The sequence below is a fragment of the Rhinatrema bivittatum genome, chromosome 1 (genome assembly GCF_901001135.1).
Source record: "Rhinatrema bivittatum chromosome 1, aRhiBiv1.1, whole genome shotgun sequence".
NCBI classification, from domain to species: Eukaryota; Metazoa; Chordata; class Amphibia; order Gymnophiona; family Rhinatrematidae; genus Rhinatrema; species Rhinatrema bivittatum.
In genome coordinates, this window is record NC_042615.1 from 310,599,941 (window position 1) to 310,620,628 (window position 20,688).

Here is a 20,688-nt window from a genome sequence, read left to right on the forward strand (position 1 = left end):
ATTTTCCTAATGCCATAACCAAGACAACATATATCCTGTCCTTGTTAGATGGAAGAGCCCTGGCATGGGCTTCACCCCTCTGGGAACGCAACGATCCAGTCCTGAGCAATTTACCGGTGTTCCTGACTCTTTTCAAGTCTGTATTCGATGACCCAGCACGCCAGACAGTAGCTGGATCTGCATTCTTACACCTTCAACAAGGAGGTAAACCACTACTGGACTATGTTATTGAATTTAAAACCTTGTCTTCAGAACTCCACTGGAATCCAAGCTGCCTATGTGCCATATTCTTAGAGGGCCTCAGCTCCCGTATAAAGGATGAATTAGTGGTTCATGATTGGCCAGACACCCTGGACTCTCTCATTGATCTTGCAGGGAGAGTTGATCGCTGTTTATGCGAACGTTCCCAGGAGGCAAAGAGTCTTAAGAAGTATGCTTCAGGGAGCATCCACCCTCGACCTATGCCTACAGCTTCAGCCCAGACTTCTGTACTCATCGAGGAAAACGAGCCTATGCAGTTAGGCCGTAGCCATTTAACCGCCAAAGAGAGGCGCTAACGGAAAAGAATGGGGCTCTGCATGTACTGTGGACAATCTGGCCATGCAGTCCAAACTTGTCCTATTTGTCTAGGAAACATGCAGACCTAGGATCCACTGGAGGACTCTTCCTAGGTCTGACAATACTCTCTCCTCCATTATCACTTCCTGTCTCTCTCATCTTTGGGAGCCTCAAGTTTCAAATCTTAGCACTAGTGGACTCAGGTGCAGGTGGAAATCTTATTCTGAAAAGATTAGTAGATCACCTACGGATTCCCACCACGCCAATGGCCACTCCACTGCTGCTCTCAATACACGGCGAGCCGTTGCCTGGAGAAGTTTTTCTCACAACTCAGCCAATATGCTTACGTACTGGAGCTCTTCATACAGAGATCATTTCATTCCTGGTCCTTGACAAGACCATTCACCCCGTTCTGCTCGGCCTACCCTGGCTACAAGAACACACCCCTCAGTTTGACTGGATCACTCTGGAGTTATCACAATGGGGAACAGCCTGTTATGAAAGATGTCTGAAGAAAGTTACACCACTGCCATGCATGGCTATCATACCCTCTCTGTCTGGTTTACTGCCTCAGTATGTGTCCTTCCAAGACATTTTCTAAACAAGCAGCAGATGTCTTACCACTACATAGATCCTTTGATTGTGCTATAAACTTAAAACCTGACTCAGAGCCTCTGAGAGGAAGAGTATATTCTCTCTCACTATCAGAGACTGAGGTCATGTTGGCCTACATCCAAGAAAACCTACAGGAAGGTTTTATCAGACCTTCCAAGTCCCCGGCCAGTGACAGGTTTTTTTTTTGTCAGCAAGAAAGATCGATCCCTTTGCCCTTGTATGAACTATAGAGATCTTAATGAGATTACCATAAAGGATCGATATCCCTTACTGCTAGTTTCAGAATTATTTGACAGAGTTCAAGGAACCAAGATCTTCACCAAGCTGGATCTAAAAGGGGCCTACAATTTGGTTCATATCTGTCACGGGAATGAGTGTAAAACCGCCTTTAACACCTGTGATGGACACTTCGAGTACCTAGTCATGCCATTTGGATTGTGTAATGCACCAGTGTATTTCAAAATATGATGAATGAAATCCTGCGAGACCTGCTATACCAGTGCATGGTTGTTTATTTAGATGACATCTTAATCTTCTCCCAAGACATTCAAAGTCATCAGGCAACCGTGTTGAGAGTGCTGCAAAGATTAAGAGATAATCGCCTTTATGCCAAGCTCGAAAAATGTGCCTTCCACCAATAGTCAGTTCCATTCCTGGGATACATTGTTTCCAGTAAAGGGTTTCAAATGGACCCGCAGGCTAAAAGCAAACAAGACTGGCCTCAACCCACTGGTCTAAAGGCACTCCGCCGCTTTCTCAGCTTTACTAATTCATCAACCACTATTCCACCTTAACAGCATCACCTACCTCCTTGACTAGGAAAGGTGCTAATCCTTCACAGTGGCCTCCAGAGGCTGTTGCAGCCTTTCAAACCCTCAAAGAGACATTCCTCAAAAAGCCTTGTCTATGTCGTCCAGATCCTCGACGAATCTTTATGGGTAGAAAATAAATCCTTTGTGTGTTGGGGAAGACTATAGTGATAGGAGTATACTACCGTCCACCAGGTCAAAATGGTGAGACGGACAATGAAATACTAAGAGAAATTAGGGAAGCTAACCAAATTGGTAGTGCAGTAATAATGGGAGATTTCAATTACCGTAAATAATCAGGGAAACCACATACACAAATATTATCAATAGCCTAAGTGAAGGTGTCAGCAAGTCTGATGTTGTGTATCCTTATACAGAAACCAACTGATCTTTTAATCATTCACCTTCACTGTCAAAAATATTGAAATTTTATTTATCAAAAATGCTTTTTTATCATTTTAGTATTTTTTGTAAAATTGTGTTTATATATCTTCAACTCCGATCCTTTGAAAAAAAGTATTAGGTAGTGATGGCTATGGTTACTATCAAGCTAAAGAGGCCTACTGACTGGTCCCTGTTCTTTAACAGGTTTGATTTCATCTTGAAATACCGACCTGGAGATAAAAACATCAGAATGGATGCCCTATCTCGCTCAGCAACATATCATTGACCTAGAGAGAGTTTTTCTATCTGCTTCTCACCCAGGGTTGATGCTGTTTGAATCCTGAGAGTTAGTGTTGTTTTAATACAGCAGATTTGTGTCTTGGGGTAAACAGTATTCTTGGCAGGCTGTGTTGGCTTTAATTATACTGTCTATGTATTATCCAAAAATACTGTATGTGAGCTATTTAAACAATGTAGGACCCATACTTAGATGTGAATGTCTCTGATCTGCCATCTGAAGAAGGGACCTATGTAGTTTTAAAAGCTTTTGTACAATATTTTAGGTACATGTAGTTTTTATTTTACATATATTTATAGGTAGCCTGGCTTGTTCTGTTTTCCTATTAGGACGTGTATTGGTGTTTAGGGCATGGTATAATATTTGCAGTGTTGCCTTGTCAAAGCTAGGGTTATTACTGCTAGAGTACTGGAGTTAGTGCTGTTTTGATATGAGAGGCTTACTATATTGTAATTTATAGATCATTTTATTCATGGCTTTCAGAAGGCTAAGCCCACACCCAATAAAATTTACAAGAGGACTAAAGCCACATGGGTTTCAAGTATCTTCAGTGTCTTGCGGAGTGGGGGTTGAGGGAACGAGACTGCTGGAGACCTGGGAAAAGAAGGGTGGGAAGGGAAAGGGAATTGAAGGATTGAGACTGCTTTTGACTTAGGTAGGAGGGAGGGTGTATGGGATAGGAGAAGGAAGGGGCTGAGGGAGTGAGACTGCTGGTGACTTAGGATATTTAAATCAGATAAAATGAGGTCCAAGGTGCTGTAAAGAAAGCAGAATGGTTATATACCATAGATATTGTTTTAAGTTTCTGTTTTAACAGAGTAAATCATTCTTGTTACAAAGGTTATGAAAACCCTTGCCTCTAACTCAAAGCCAACTTGTACATCCCTTATGCATTGCCTGTAAACTACCCAGCTTAAAGTAGTAATTTATCCAGTTTATTTATTTATTTTATTTTTAGATTTTTATATACCGGTGTTCCTATATGAAATAAAGATCACATCGGTTTACATTGAAACAGAACATGAAAATTGCCAAAAGGCATTACATAGAACAAGGTTATGAAACTTGTTATCATATGGTGTCCAGGAGTGCATGAAGATGTCACAAAGACAGTCTCAGGCTCTCTTAATTTCCTCGGCAGTGAGGTTGACCTTCTGGATAATCTGGGTCTGTTATTAATTTGGCTTGATAGTGAACCCTGGATCATGGCAAGAATTGTCTCCACCCAAACGTGCAAGGCCCCCAAGGAGCAGGTACCTGAGGTGGTCGAGCAGGAACACTGGAATAGCAAGAGTCTGTAACAAAGAGGTTTTCAGCAGGAAGGAAGTTGGGAGAGGTTAAATACACATAGGCAGGTGACGTTATGCAGAGGGGATGCCCCCCAAGGTTCCCACCATGACATGCATAAGAGAGGGGTTGGCGCGCGTGTGTGTGTGCCCTAGGTTATCCCAGATTCAAAATGGCAAACGCAATTGCCCATGCTGTCCCGGAGATGCCAGGGAGGTCGGCGTGCTGAGGTGGTGTTATGGTTTTGAGGTGTTTGGTGGATTCTTAGGTGCTGCAGTGATGGTCACGCCCATGGGGAGGAGCCCCATGGGGAACTGCAGTACCGGGCTAGACTCAGATGCACAAATACAGAGAGAGACTTTATTGTACAGCTTGTAGAGTTGACCAGAGGTTGCAGTAGTGAGTAGATTCCTACAGCAGCAGTCTTGGGTCCTCGGCTGAGGAGACCCGTCCCACAATGATGGTATAAGGAGCTCCAATGCAGGTTTCTAATGAGAAACTGTAGGTGAGACAGACTGATATATGTTAGATACTCATACTCTTGTAGCTGTATTGGAAGAGTTCCCAGCAGATAGAAGTATTGGTAGCAGGCACCAAGGTAGACAACTCAGGCCCTCGAGGAGTGAGTACCTGGATACTGGATAGGCACCTGGAAAGAAGCATAGGGCCCCCGAAGAGTGGGTACCCAAGTTAGTAGAACCCCGGAGGGTGGAGAGAGCTTCCAGCAGCAGCAAGAAGCGGCAGAGCAGCTTAGACCGGACGAATCCAATCCTTGCTAACTCAAAGTCAGTCAGCAAATGGGCAACCTAAATACCCGGATGATGTGACGTTACTCGAGGGGGATGCCCCCGAGGTTTGTGCCAACGCTGGAATAAAGACAAGGGTGATATGCACGTACCCTAGGAGGCCCTTAGGTGAATCATGGTGGAATGCCTTGCCATAGCCGTTCCGGGGACGCCGGAGAGAGCGGCAAGCAGACGCGGCGGTCACCATATTCCCGAGGCTGGTAGAGAAAGGAAATATTGAGGTGACGCATGTGGGATGAAGCCATCTGAGTCCGACAGACGCAACAGTACCCCCCTTCAAAGGACCTCCTCCAAACCCCCTACCTGGTCTTCGATTCTGAGGATGCGATCAATGATACCGATTCAGCATCTCTTTGTCCATGATATTAGCCATAGGTTCCCATGAGTTATTTTCTGGTCCTTAGCCCTGCCATGACAGGAGATATTCCAAAACTCTGCCTCTCTTCCTTACATCAAGTATTGCATCAACTTTGTACTCGATGTCCTCTTCTGCATCAACAGGAGGGGGATCTGGTGTCTTGGTGCTGAATTTGTTGAGAATGAGCGGTTTCAATAGAGAGACGTGAAATGCGTTATGGATCTTCATTGCTGGGGGAAGTCTGAAGCTGTAGGAGAGATTGCCCAGAGGTCGGAGGATGGGAAAAGGTCAGACATAACGTGGAGCGAAGCGAGCTGATGGTAGCTTGAGTCTAAGATACTTTGTAGACAGCCAGACTTTATCACCAGGCTTGAAGTCAGGAGCCTTGCAGTGATGAGCATCATAGCCCCTTTTAGCTCGGGTTCCAGCTTTAATGAGCATCTCCTTGGTCTTCTTCCAAAGTTGTTGAATCTCATCGGCAGTAGCTTGAGTTGCCGGGGATGACACTGACAGCGGAAGTGGCAAAGGTGGTGAAGGTAGTCGTCCATATACCACTTCGAATGGTGTTGATCCAGTAGATGTTGCAGGATGGGAGTTGATGGAAAACTCAGCCCATGGTAACAGTTCAGCCTAGTCATTCTGACGTGAACCAACTTAGGCACGGAGGAACTGCTTGAGGGTATGGCTCATCCTCTCAATTTGACCATTTGACTGAGAATAGTAAGATAAAGTGAAGTCGAGAGTGATATCAAACTTCTTGCACAAAGCCTTCCAGAATTTGGCTGTGAATTGTACACCTCTATCTGAGACGATGTGTTTAGGCATTCCGTGCAGGTGGAAAATGTGGCTGATGAAAAGCTTTGCAGGTTCACTAGCAGTTGGTAAGCCAGGAAGCGCCACAAAGTGAGCCATCTTTGAGAAACAATCCACTGTTACCCAGATGGTATTATTGCCTCCAGAGAGTGGTAAGTCCACCACAACCAACTCAAAGCCAACTTGTACATCCCTTATGCATTGCCTGTAAACTACAGTCCATGGCGATGTGAGTCCAGGGCTCATCTGGTACTGGCAAGGGTTGAAGATTGCCCCAAGGACGTCCGGGCGGAGGTTTCTGCCTGGCACAGTTGGTACAGGCCGCTACATAAGCAAAAGTATCCTCTTTCATAGATGGCCACCAGTAGTATTTCTGTAGCTTCGCCAGTGTTCTCCATTGACCGAGATGTCCAGCCACTTTAGAGTCATGAGCCCATGCTAGTAGTTTCTTCCGGAGGTTGTTAGAAACAATAGTTTTGCCCAAAGGCAACCCTTCCCAGGAAAAAGCAGCAAATATTACAACAGACCCTAGAAGACCAATAAACTTCCTACTGAAAACAGAATAAACTGGACTGCTATAGACTTCTACACTGAAACTATACATGAGCAGAAACCCTCCCCTTGGTCAAACATACAGAACATAGAAAGACAAACAAACAATAAAATCAATAAAAATAAGACATCAATCATAATAGTAAAACCACTCTAACAACAAAAACATTTTCAAAACATCTCATGAACCAAACATCCAAAATTAAAATCTCATACAAATTTTCATAAATTCCCCCCCCCCCCCAAAAAAAATCAATATAATATTTCAAAACAGCAGACACATTAAATAACATCCAATAATTAAAACTGATAAGGATTTAAAAATCTCCTTCTCTCCATACCTGCAGCTTTTTCATTCCCAGTTACCCTGAGATTGTCATGGCTTGGGGGGGGGTTGGGGACCATACAAACTTTATTCTCTCTCTCTCTCTCTCTCTCTCTCTCTCTCTCTCTCTCTCTCACACTCACACACACACACACATAGTCTCTTCAGCTTTCATAAATACAGACACACATAAGATCTCTGGCTCTTATACACACAGAATCCCCAGCAGAATTATTTCCCAGGCCTTTCTACTCCTCCCCCTTCCCAGAACTTCCAATCCTCAGCAGTCTTATTCCCCAGCCCCCTCTCTCCTCCCGTACTATCTTATTGTCACAGAATTTTTTTCTTCTCAACTCAACTGCTGCCACCGTGATCCTAAAAAAAATGGACGCACATATATCCATGTCCTTTCAGATGCATGGGGCCGTGGGCGCAGCTAGCTCGAGTTGGAAGATTGTGTACCATTTCTACACTTCCTGCTTTTTACATGGGGTAAAAGGTCTTACCTTCTTCCCCATGTTATGTTGCTTGGTAATCATATGAGCCTGAACCTCTGATTGGCCCCACCACTATGAGGCCCCCTATCTACTTCTCTTCTGTGCTCCTTCTTACTGGCCCCATACCCCTCTGTAGTGCTGCTGCAATCAGGGGTGCAGCCAAAGGCTTCTGTTTTTTTGGCCACACAGATGTGCGGCTGAAAAAAAGCAATACAAAAAAAAAAAAAAGTTGAGGTCAGGGGATCCATTTAATCTCTTGAAGGCCCTGACTGCACATCACTGGATTTTGACAATATTACTGAGGGATATGGGAACTGGGCCACAGACCTAAGCAAGATTCTTTCTAGAATAAAATGAAAATCTGTCACTTGACCAGCTGTATACTTATAAATATAATTGATTAAGATAAACGTTGTCTGGCTATCCTTAGCTGAAGAATTTTAAAACTAATTGGAGGTACTCATAAGATGGCAAGTTAAGTTTAAAATTATAAATAGAGAAATAAATCCAGCTAAGCGTAGCTGAATAACTATATTCGGGAAATTCAGTAGAATGTTTATTTCCCTGAATATTAGAGACAAGTTATCTGGATAGCTGGATAATTTGCCTACAAGCTGCCTTTCTCAATATTGGCCTCTTAGTCTTCTAAGTCTGACTGAAAATAGATTCCTAAATTTAGGTGTTCACAGGTCAAAATTCAGCAGCGCAGTGCCCAGATAATCTAGTTGGCTATATTTTCAGGGGCATTTAGTGAAGCGCTGTCAGTTGTTCGCTCTGCTGAATATAGTCGGATTAAGTCCTATTTAGCCAGTTAAGTTTAGGACTACTCTCTTGAATGACCTGAAGAAGCCAGATGACTTATCCAGATAAGTCTCAATATTGGAGTTAGCTGGCTAAGTTAACTCAACCCAGAACACCCCTGAAACATCTCCTATTTAGCCAGCTAACTTTTATCCAGCTAAATCAGACCTGCAGAAAAATTAAAGCCCATGCTTTGTCTGCTAAGTCTTCAAATTGATTGATCCCTCATGGATTTTTTTTAGATCAGCCTCTGTACAAATTAAAACATTCTCCTTGTTTTTATCTCTTTCTACAGATTGTGGCCACTGGCATTTGTCGCTCAGATGAACATGCGGTCCATGGCTTAATGAGTGGTATAAAATATCCAGCTATTCTGGGGCATGAAGGAGCTGGAATTGTTGAGAGCGTAGGAGAAGAAGTGACCGGCGTAAAACCAGGCACGTCATATTTATAGCACACACTTTTTGCTGAGGCAGCAGTGACTTTGTGGATTTGATTAATAATTTGACATAGTTTTTGTTTTGCACTATTTTTCTTCCCCCCTATCACCACCACTGGTGCACCATTCTATCTATCCATTATACTTTCTGTGAAGAAATATTTATGGTACTGTAAGGATTTATAAGTTTATGTTGCTGCCTGTATTCTGACCCTTCCTCCTCTATCCTGGGCAAACAGTACTACAGAAGCTTCACTTATTTTACCTTTATATAAGGCCCAAACAGCTCATGAATTCACACATTCCCATTTATTTCAAATAAGAAATTTTACTGTAAGTAATTTAGATTTACCTCAAGAATCATATAAAAAACTTAGCACTCTTAAATATGAAACTTATATTATTATCCTTAAAACAATTTAGGGATGAACTCTAAGAAATACCTCATAATAGCCTGGACTCTTGAAATATTTCTAAGAAACTTAGCTAGATACCCCAGAAACATACTCAGAGATTACCCAGTTTCACCACTGAATATTGTCACTGAGCTGTGAGGGAAGCTGGAGTTCACAAAGACTGTCTCTGAAACTGGAAACACTCGTTGGTGTCTCCTCTTGCCCCCTGGCTTTACAGAGGACTTGTCTAATCCCTGGAGAGGAATAAGACAAGTTTGTCTCTGGCTCCAAAATAGCAGGCGGGAGACTTCTCTTATGTGTAGTGCCCTCCAGGATACTGGACCTTGTCTGTTAGTTGGGTGCAGGGAGGGGTGGAGTGACTCGGTGTCATCTTCTTGATGATGCAAATAGAATGACTCCCCTATGAGGAAAGGCCTCCAGTCCATACAGGCCGAAGGACGGCAGCTCTCACCACCGCGGAGCACAGGGGATGGCATTGGGAGAGCAGGCAGGCTGGTGGTGAAGGTGAGAGGCTGCTCGTGGACCTAGCCACGAGCAGAATCATAACAAAATGTGACTCAAAGACCTAAATATGTAGAGCCTTGAAAAGAGGAAGGAGGGAGTATATGACAGTGACAATCAAATACCTCAGATGAAACACCTTGCAGCAAGAAGTCATAACATGATAGTCAAATTGAGCAAACTCAGAAGTACCATAGAGAGAAACCCAAAGTTTCATTACTATACATACAGCAAAATGGATTCTCTTACTTCCTGTGGCAGTCGGGACTGCTGCCCCGATGCTGTTCTTGCGGCCTGTGACCGCCATTACTCTGCCCTGCGGCTCGGAGGTCGCCGCCCACCATCATTCCTTCTGCGGCATGGAGCTGCTCTCGCTGGGACCTGCTGTGCGGCATGGAGCCACCCCCAGCCTCCTTTCCTGCGGCAGGAAGCCGCCTCCAATGCTGGGCCCTGTTTCGCAGCCTAGTGCTCCTCCTGCTCCTTTTTCACGGCATGGATGTTGCTCTCCAAGATCCTGCCCCTAGGTGCGAGGCCGCACCTTTCTCCAGTTCTTAAAGTGCCTGCTGTGGGAGTAGCCTCACAGCCCCATCTGATGACCTCATCTGGGTGTTTCCTCTTCAGCCCTATAAAAGGGCTCTTCTTTCAGTTCGTCTTCGTCTTCGCAAGGAGCTACCTGCTTCTGGACTCTCAGCTGTTTCAGCCCTTCAGTCCAGGAGGTTCCGATGTCCATCTCCGCTTCTTCAAGACATTCTTTTCTTCATGGGAATTCCCTGATTTGTCTATGGTTCCTGGTCTCTCATCAGATCCTGTGTCTCAGTCTTCAGATGTCTCCGTCTTCAGATGTCCTCTTCTTCCGGTGTCACTGGTGTTTTAGTCTTTAGATGTTCCAGATGTCCTCATCACTAGATGCCCCTGATGTCCTTGTCTTAGATGTCCCAGATGAACCTGCCTTCAGATGTCTTTGTCTTTAGATGTCTAAGATGTCCTTGTCTTCAGATGATCTTGATGTTTTCTCTTCAGATGTTTCGCCTTCTGGCATCCATTTTCTCCGGCTCCTCTCTTTGAATCCTTGTCCTCCGATGTCTTGTGCTCTGGCTTTGCCTAGCCTCTGGCGGTTTGTGCTGTCAGTGGACTTGCCAAGGGGCCGCCGTGCCACCGAAGCCTCCTCTCCGGCTGAGTGTGTTAGTGTGCTATCTGGATTCCACCCCATCCTGAGTTTTACCTTGCTGTCATCTTTCCACTCATCAAGAGTCCTTATCTTGCCCCAGCCTTGCCACAGCCTAGCCATAACCTAGCCACAGCCTTGCCTCAGCCTTGCCTAGTGTCTTGCCGACCATGTCTCCAAGTACTTTTGTCTGACCATACCTACAAGTGTCTTCAACTTGTTCCAGAACCATCGCCTGCCCTTGACCTCTGTCCATCCTGACGCATCTGCCGTTCCCAGGTGGCAGGTCCAAAAGGGCTATCGAGTGGCTGGAGGGCTACCCCAGAGACCAGCATTGCATTGTTGGGTCTCTTCCGATGCTTTCAGGTTTGGCAGAGGTCAGAGCTCCTGGCCTTCAGCCTGTCCGCCCGTGCTTGGACATGACTTGCCTGCCTTGGCGCTTCCACTGAGCTCCTCTGCCGTCCTGCCGTGGTCCAAGGGCACACTAACCTCTCCGGAATTGGGGCCACCCCCTAGCGCTCCCATAACACATTTGATAGGGCATAATTAGATTTGAACCATTTGTACTACTGCTTCTCTATTTCCTTATACAGATACACTCTCCAGAACTGAAGATGATAGTTTGGAGGAAGTCTCACTAGTGATTTATAGAGAGGCATTTTCACCTTTCTTTTTCTACTGCTGATACCTCCCCATGGGCTCTTGTCACTGCCTTGCTGCACTGTTCTGCTTCCTTATGATCATCAGATATTGTCAGGTATTTTTCTCAGGAGGTACGTGCTAATACATTACTGGCACCTATGCTTCCACCTGCATAAATTTGTCTTGAGGTCACCCCCCCCTGTGAAAAACATGCAACTGGTATTGCTCCAACACCCACCCCATGTCTTCCCTTTTGCACTGAAAAGAGGCTTTAAGAAGAAAGACTACTGCCTGGGCACAGAAGTGAGGGGGAAAAGAGGACTGATGCTGGGTCCCTAGAGAGAGAGAAAGGGAATTCAGCCTGCTTGCTAGGAGGAGGGAGTTCAGAAACAGAGAAGATCCGAGGGATGGTGGTGGGGGACCGGGAGAGGACAAAGTAGTGTGACAGAAGTGATTTCTTGTTATGTCTGGACTGCCGAGCCCACATCATTGATCTTGTGTGTGTATATGTGTGTGTGCGCGTGTTTATGAGAGGATGTGTGTGTGTGTATGTGTGTGTTTGTGTGAGTGTGTGTGTGTGGTGGGATATCTTATGTTGGCACCTATGAGCCCCCATCAGCATCCATTTGTATGGAGGAAGGGGAAGGTCTGATGCTGGAGCTGCTGAGTCCCCATCATTATAGTAACAGGGGGGTGTTATGTTAGGGCCCAAAATGTCCATTACCAATGCTAGATTGAAAAAGGCCTTTTCCTTTTTGGATTAGTGATTCAAATAAGTCAGCTTTGGAAATGTGAATGTATACAGATATCTGATGTCTTTTTATTTTGCATGGTACAGAATGAAATGAATTTCTGTTGCTGTTTCTCTGGTATTGTACTGCATGCAGTCTGGTTTCTTTGCAGTTTCCAGATCAGTATTTGACAGCAAACACACAACAAGGTAGAATCGGTAAAATGGACTTTATTGATTTTGCCCGCCCGACTCTGGCCGAGTTTCGCTATACAAACTGCTTCAGGGGCTTTTTGAGTCATTTGAATTGGCTCAAGAGAGCATGGACTTCACATGCACTGTGATCCCAAAACATCAATCAGCAAACTGACATAAGTCGCTGTGCGACTGCGAAGCGAACGCGGGAGTGCAGTTTCTACTTATGTCAGTTTGCTGATTGATGTTTTGGGATCACATTGCATGTGAAGTCCATGCTCTCTTGAGCCAATTCAAGTGACTCAAAAAGTCCCTGAAGCATGTATAGCAAAACTCGGCCAGAGTCGGGCGGGCAAGATCAATAAAGTCCATTTTACCGATTCCACCTTGTTGTGTGTTTGCTGTCAGCCATCTTGGATCGGTTACCGGTTTGTTTTCTTGGACCAGATCAGTATTTGTACTTCTATTTATAATTTCTGGTTGCATTCTGTATTTGGGGAGAGTCTGTCTATGTTGTCTGTGTGATCAAGGTGAAGTATTCTGTGTAGTGACTTGTAACAGGCTGCTTCCTCTGTTTTCCCAGTAGAAGGTGTATTAGTGTTCTAGAGTTGGGTGTAATATTTGCGATGCTGTCATTTTCATAGGCTGTGCAGCCAGCTGCAAGGGACGTGGCCCTGAGTGGTTGCCCCTTCCCATCCTACCTCTAAGGAAGGCCCTGCATGCAAATATTTGAACCTGGACAGTAACAAGTATGTCCCTGCCACGTTGCACCTCACTCTTCTGGATCACTGGTCAGTGGTATTCTTGGGCAGGAAATATGCTCACTGGGGATGCAGGTAGCACAGAGCAATGGAGTCCAAATTAGGAACAGCATCAGAAAAATCGTATTCACAAAGGTAATAGTCTCTTTTTCCATGATAAATCCCCAAGCTGTTCTTCTCCCAACTGAACCAGTGTCCAACTCTGAAAATCCTTCTACTTCAAGGGTAGAATAACCTCTCTCAAGTTCCAGCATGAAACAAAGGCTGAAAAATGACAAAACCCCTTGTTCTTCCAAAACAGGGTCATAAAGGCAAAAGATCCAGAACCCAGCCCTTCAAGATACCGGGTTTGCCTTTCTATCAGGAAACTGATTCAAATCCAAAAAACTTCCAAAACTTTAAAAAACTCCAACTCTCTTCTCAGCATCTCTAATTCTGCTCAAATAATCCTTGAAGAGGTAAAGCCAACAACAGCACAGACTCCTGACCTTCTGGCTCTGAGCATGCTCCCAGGGCAGTTTCTAGCCCTGAGCCACAACCCACAAAAAGGTGGGGATATAGCAGGGAAAGGACCCCCAAAATACAAAACCCCTTAGTTGAAGACAGGGCAAAATATTTGTGATTAGCAAAGCCTGGTCACACATGTAAGATGAGTGCGCTGATTTAAATAACTAGGGGGACAATATTCAGCCTCTGAGTAACTCGGTTAGTTAGCTGGAAAAATTCTGCATACTTTATATTGGTCAAAATAGCGCACTATACATCACAGACTTCCACCCTCTCTCCCAACTCCCCTGACCAGAACTCTTTCAATCTGCCCTCTCAGACCCCTCCGCCCTCCACTATCTCTCCCTTTCCCCTCTAGGCTCAATCATTTCCACCATCTCCGCTCCCCAGGCCTCCACTCCCAGAATTTGACCCTTCTTTTATATAGCCCTTCATCCAGGTTCCCTCTTCCCTTCTCATACACAAATACCCCCTCACACAGGCTCCTTCTCTCTTCTGCACACACACAGAAATCTTCAAAGAAGCTCTCTCTTCATCTCTCTCTCTTACACACACCCTCACATAAGCTCCCTCTCACACAAGCACACACACACACAACTTCATACAGACTCTCTCTCTTGCACACACATACACCTCCATCACACAGATTCCCTCTCTCCAGCCAACATACCCCTCAAACAGGCTACCTCTCTCTTTTTCTTACCCATATACACACACACTCTCTCTCTCTTGCACACATACATCACTATCACACATATTTCCTCTCTGTGATACACACACTTCTCAAATAGGCTGCTTCTCTTTCTCTCTCACCCACACATACACACCCTGGCAAACAATTTCCCTCTCTCTCACACACATGCCTTCGCAACATGCTCCCTCTTTCGCACACAAAAGCACACTATCCCTCTCTCACACACACACTTTCACTCATACATACAGGCTCCCAAATTCTCATTTGCATACACACACATCCTCAACGCACATTTCCTTATCCTTTCTGCCTCTAACTTCCCTTACTCCTTCTCACTTTTTATTGCCTCCCCCTTCCAGGTTAAGTGTTTCAGCTTTAGGATATTTGTTGGGCCGCTGATTTTTGCCATGAGCGGGATCACAAATTCTATGTGAAAATAGTAAATTCTCTGTGTTGGGGAGATAGACCCTTGGCCCAAGGTGGTGTTGGTGCCACACATGGGAGAGGCCCCCATGGGTCCCCACCATCGGGAGGTGAGGCTAAGCAGGAAGCGAAAGCCAACTGGAGCTTCGCCAATACCAGCCCTCGTTCCCCGCAAGTTGAGCCCTTGGGTACCGGGGCTGCCTGTACTTAGACGGGCCTTCACATCGTTGATCCTGGAGAGTGTCCAGAGGCAGGATGCCAGAAGCAGTGGAGAAGGAGGGTCCCAGAAGGGAGAGACAAGATCCGAAGTCTGGTTCAGATGAGAGTCGAGGCAGGAGGCTGAAGACGAGGTCAGGTTCAAGCAGAGAGTCGAGGCAGGTGGCTGGAGACAAGGTCAGGTTCAAGCAGAGAGTCGAGGCAGGTGGCTAAATACAAGGTCAGGTCCGAGCAAGAGGTCAAAGCCAAAGAGGTCCGTCCGAAGGTAAGAAGGAACAGGAGCTGGAACTGGAGCAGGTACTTGGAACAGGAACTGGAACAGCAACGAAGCTCACGACTGGAAGCTTGGAGACCTGCTGCCAAGGCAAGCTCTGAACGTCTGAGCATGCCTTATAAAGGGAAGCTGGTTGATGTCATCATCTGGGGCAGCAGGAGGCTTTCTGGCCGCGGCCCCTTTAAAGTGCAGAGAGGCATGTGCGTGCACACGCACCTAAGGCAAACAGACCAGAGACGAGGAAGTGGCAGCATCTCCCCATGGCAGACATGGGGAGACCCAACCAGGCTCGGAAGAGGCCGCAGCAGCACAGGAGGATCCTGGGAACACAGAGGGGCCACAAGCATGTAGGCAGCTGCCTACTGCTGCCAAGGAGGTCGGGCAAAGTCCAGGGCCCCAGCTTCGGGGGTGAGTGAGCCCAGACGTGGGCCTGCTGTGGCTGGGGAGCGCAACACTCTGCAGCAGGGGAATTCTGTGCTTCACGGTAGCGCAGAATTGCCCCAGGATTAGTTGGCTGTAGTAAGCCCCACATTGAGTGCTAAATGTTCCAGTATGGAAGATGCAGCCCCCAACAGCAGCAGGTCCAAAACCAGAGGCTGAGGAAGTGGATTCAGATGGATGGAGTTTGGCAGTGGTGCCTGAGATCATGGTGGGACCTCACCACACAGATTAGGACCGTCCATTGGAGACTATGTTAAGCTTCCCTGTCAGGCAGGATAGAAAGTGATCCCATCAGCTTGCTATTGGGACTAAATGCTAATTAGTGGAGGGCACAGTCATAACTAGCCTATGGCCGATTTGGACTCAGCCATAAGTGGCTTCCAGTAGGGGGCACTACCGGTCGCTCACAATGTGATTGAGGAAGAGCTGCCTCCCCTCCACCTGATGCAGTCTTTGAGGATGATAGCTCTGCTGCCCTGGGGAGAAGAAGAGCCTGCTTCTACTGATGCCCCCCGTCCCCTCAGGGCATCCTTGGTGGTGGGAGGGAGACGAATCAAGGACATCATCCCATGTTCAGTGCTTTGAGGAATCCTATTGTACTGCAGTAGCCTCTCCCCCAGCAGCACTGCTACATTATTTACCTAGTTGCCTAAATGTGCAGCAGGTGGAACAGCATGAGCTATGAAGGCCAAAAAACTAGGCAGAGCAGCATTGACTAAAGCAGCCAAAAGAAGGAGGTGATGGAAGAAAGGAGCCAGAGGCAGCAACAACTCAGTTGCCTATAAGAAGAATTTGTTGATAAACCGTGGAAGGGGGAAGATACTACTGCCATTTCTGCTGAGAGGGGGAGCATGTGAGAGTGAGAGAGCGAACATTTGTGTGTGAGAGAGCATGTGTAAGAGAGAGTATGTATATGTGTGTCAAAGAGAGTATGTGTGTTTGACTAAATATGGAGTGTGAGTGAGAAAGCATGTCTGAGAGTGTGACTGAGGGAGTCTATGTGTGAATAAGCATGTATGAAAGTGTATGTGTGTGTGTGTGTGATTGAGCTAATGTGTGATCGAGCGTACCTGTGTGAGTGAATATATGTAAGTTTATGAGAAAGGTTACACAAACTTTCTCTATCTTCACTTCCTCCCCCTCCCCCCCCCCCCCCCCACACACACACACATACATACACACACTATCCACAATAATCTCACAATAATCCACAATAATTCCCCACTCTCCAACTGTGGAGAGTGGGGAATTTTTTTAACATGAATTTTTAATTATTAGATGTTCTATTTGTCAGCTGTTTTGAAATATTATTCTTTTTACTATTATGCTTGTAATCGGTTGGAGTTTGTAGTCTCGGGCAGCAGGTAAGGCTAACACATGTATAGCACCTGACTGTAGAGAAGCTTGGTATATACCAATGCAGTTTTTGTGCTAGAGAACAGTTATGCTCTGAGTATAATTATGAATTATGGATTGTGGAAAAGTTTGAAAATGTACTGCTAATAATGTTATGTATGTTGTGTTGACCTTAACAGTTACATTTGTTACATGTCAAATCAAGTTGGGGATATACAATGTGCTGCAGGGACTCAGCACAGCAGAAGGGTATTGTAAACTCCGAAAGGAGCAAGTAGGCTCCTGTCTTTTGCAGCCCCTGCTGCGGCTGCATTCTGCCTCCTCCACACTTCCTGCTGCTTCCCATGCTGCAAGTGTAACTCTCACTTCTCAAGTGAATCTCTCCAGGTGGAGAGGAAGGAGGGGAAAAAGCATCACATCAAACAGAATCTCCTCACTTTTACCAGGATTCTTCAAGATGGAATTTGGCTGCAGATTTCTGCACTTTTGAACAGGAAATCAAATTCTTTCTCCCTCCTGTGTGCTTGCTACTTTTGAGCATGCAACGATTAGGGACTTGGGAACAACAAACAATTCAACATGGTAAAGAAATTGCAATAGATGAGTTTTTACTGAAGCAATCAGCTATGAAAAAGTAACTTTCACATGAGTATGAATATGCATGAATTAGCACAAATATTTTCATAAAATATTATGCAAACCTCTCACCTTAAATGGGAGGATCACAAAAATAATTCCATCTCTCAGCTGTGTGATTACAGACACATGTAATGAACACACACGTATTCTGCCGGATTTTAAAAGGGTGATGTGCGCTGGGTCTATTTTTAAAAGGCCTGGCGAAGCGCATAAAGCCCCGGGATGCGTGTAAGTCCCGGGGCTTGCAAAAAGGGGCGGGGAGGGGCGGGATTGGGTGGAACGGGGTGGGGAGGGGGCGTGATGTGGGCGGAATGGGGTGTGGAGGGGCGGGGCGGGGTCAGGCTCCCGGCACAGTGGCAATATTTGCCGTTGTGCGGGGGATCGCGCGCAACTTACTTCAGCCCCAGGGCTGAAGTAAGTTTTGTAATAAAAGAAAGGAAAATAAAAAGGTAGGGGGGAAAGGATAGGGGAGGTAGGGGAAGGGAAGGTGGCGTGGGGGGGTAGGGAATGGGGGTTAAAGGTGGTTTATCTGTTACAGAGGATGACATGATGGAACAATGGTCGGCACGGGTAATGAAATACTTGTTTGAGAACATAAGGGAATGATACAGTGACATAAATTCCAGGTTAGTATAATGGTTAAAAAAATGAGAGCTGGTTACGTGGAGACATTGTGCAGCTTGTACATATTGATTTTATTTTTGAATTTGTATAGATGTAAAGCAGTTTCTGATGAAATAGACAACGGTAAAGCAGTTTTTGAAGAAATATATAGCGGTTTAAATGGAAGTTGTAGCATTGGAGCTTGGGTAAGTGCAGTGATGTTGATAACAATGACTAGGGAAATAATAAGATATTTTTCCAAATTGTTTAAAAAAATTTTTAAAAAATTTTTATTAGAAGGAAGAGCATTGGGGTAATAGATGCACGTATTCATTTGGCACATGTTTTTTGGTTTTAAGGTTTCCGGTAATGCTGAGATTTGGGCAATGAAGTTGAGATTCATGATTGCAAATTATTATGTGAACAAAATCCCCTGAAGAAACCAATGGGAGAAACAGGAGCTTCCTGTCGGGATAAGATTAAAGAAATTGCAATATCGATTGTGTTGGAATACAAGTTATGAATTTCATGAAAATGAGAATGGCAATTTAATTAAATGTTCACTATGTTAGGATGTAACCTATGAAATATGAACTTAATAAGGAACTTTAATTATAAATGATTGTCTACATTTGTGTTAAATATAATAGTGGTAGAAATTGGGGTAATTAATAATAAAAGAGGAGTATGTTTACATTGTAAATTAGGGAATGTTGCAATAGTATTGTTAAAGTGTAACAAGTTTGTATTGTTAGTTTTTAATAGTTTCATTACTGTGTGAGTGAATGTGGTGTGTATGGGTGATATAAATAGATATGTGTTATGTTTTTAAAGGTGTGTTAAATAATAAAAATTGAAGATAAAATTCATTGAAATACACGGGTATATTGTTTGTAATATTTATTTATTTAGACATTTTATATACCGTCATTCCAAATGAAGATCTCATCAGTTTACAATATCAGCATTCATATTCGTTGTCAACAATCGCATACCGTGTTCTAGTTCATATTCATAAATATTCTAGGACATCACAATAGTATGGATAGAATTTAATTCATATTTGTACATTTTTAGGTTGACACAACAGCAAATACCAATACTAAAGAGGCACTATAGCAAGTCTCTCTCTCTCTCTCTCTCTCTCTCCATACTGAAACAGGCTGTCTGGAAACATCATGAACTGTGATATGTAGTGCTAAGAGTGTGTTGCATAGCTGTTATTGTGATACACATGCTTATTAGCATAAGGTAACACCCCTTTTTGGTATCGTGTGCGATATTGGAAAATGAGGCCCTTAGTGATTCTGGAAGAGAGTTCTACAACTCGGGGCCTGCTATGGAAAACATTTGGTCTCTTATTTGCGCTAGATGTGTGTTCAGAGTAGAAGGATCTTGTTTTGTGATCTTAGGGTTCTCTGTGGTGTGTAAAGTAGATGTGTAACTCCTAATAAACATGGATTAATATTGTTGATGATATTGAAAATTAGAGTTAATGCTTTATAATGACTACAAAATCTTTGAACTTGGCAGCAATTCTTCTTTTTCTTTGGGACCTACGAAGCTGTATTGATGTCTCCTGTTCTTCATTATTTCTCACAATTTTAGTGTCTTGAGAATTATTTAATTTTTCTGTTCTAGATCAGTCAGTCCTTGTATTGAATACTCTTTTCAGTTCTACTTGGCAGAGGCATTTCAGGTATTGCATTTGATATTTATTTGCGAGCAAGAAATAAATCATCAGACAAAGCTGAGATATCAAAGAGATCTGGACTTTCTATATCATTTAATTCAGGACTGAATTCTTCTGCATCAGAATTCAGTTCATGATCATGTTCAAATTATGGGAGATTAATGCTTTCTTCATGCAGTTCTGTATTGTCAATCATCTCTTTCTAAGACTGCCTAGTTTGCATCCTTCTGGGCTTAACTGGGATAGCCTCATCTAATTTAGCTTCATCCACTAAGATGAATCCACATGGCCTTAACATATCCCTGTAAAATGATCTTGCAGGGCCATCAGCATCTTTGGGCTTCACAAGCTTTATGGGAAGTTTTATCACCATGCTATTTCATTACAATATACACAGTTGGTTCCCAAAGATCAGAAATCCTGTGCTTCCCTGCAAGCTCAGATTTCTAATACTCCATCTCCTTCTTCATTGGTAGAATGGCTTATTTTTACAACCCATCTGCATTTGTTAGCTGTTTCTCTTTTTTCAGCTTCTCTTGTATTCAGTTTAAAAGGATATTTTAATCTACATCTTAATTACTTCACATATTGTTCATGTGTTTTAGCATTATGATCTATAGGGCTAATACCAAAACAGAGATTAATTGGTGGTCTAGGTTGTCTGCCATACATTAGAAAGAATGGGGATGCAAGTGTGATATCATTGCGTGTGCAATTATAGGCATGTAATAGTGGTCAAACATACTTCCCCCAGTTCTCCTGTTTGTCCTCTAATGTCCCCAGCATATTCAACAAAGTTCTGTGAATCTCTCCAAAAATTAACCCTGGGATGATAGGGTGTAGTTCTTGATTTTGTGCCTTTTTTTGCAACATTCACCAATGAAAAACAG

The 20,688-nt window shown here is 44.3% G+C and overlaps 1 protein-coding gene across 1 annotated transcript in view; it reads left to right on the top strand.

Annotated features, from left to right (window-relative positions):
- Positions 1-20,688, top strand: part of LOC115095298 (alcohol dehydrogenase 1C-like) — a 67,679-nt gene that overhangs the window by 24,561 nt on the left and 22,430 nt on the right. Inside the window, exon 3 of the mRNA XM_029608797.1 lies at positions 8,399-8,540. Coding sequence (XP_029464657.1) covers positions 8,399-8,540 — 142 coding nt within the window. The remainder of the gene's footprint in view (positions 1-8,398; positions 8,541-20,688) is intronic.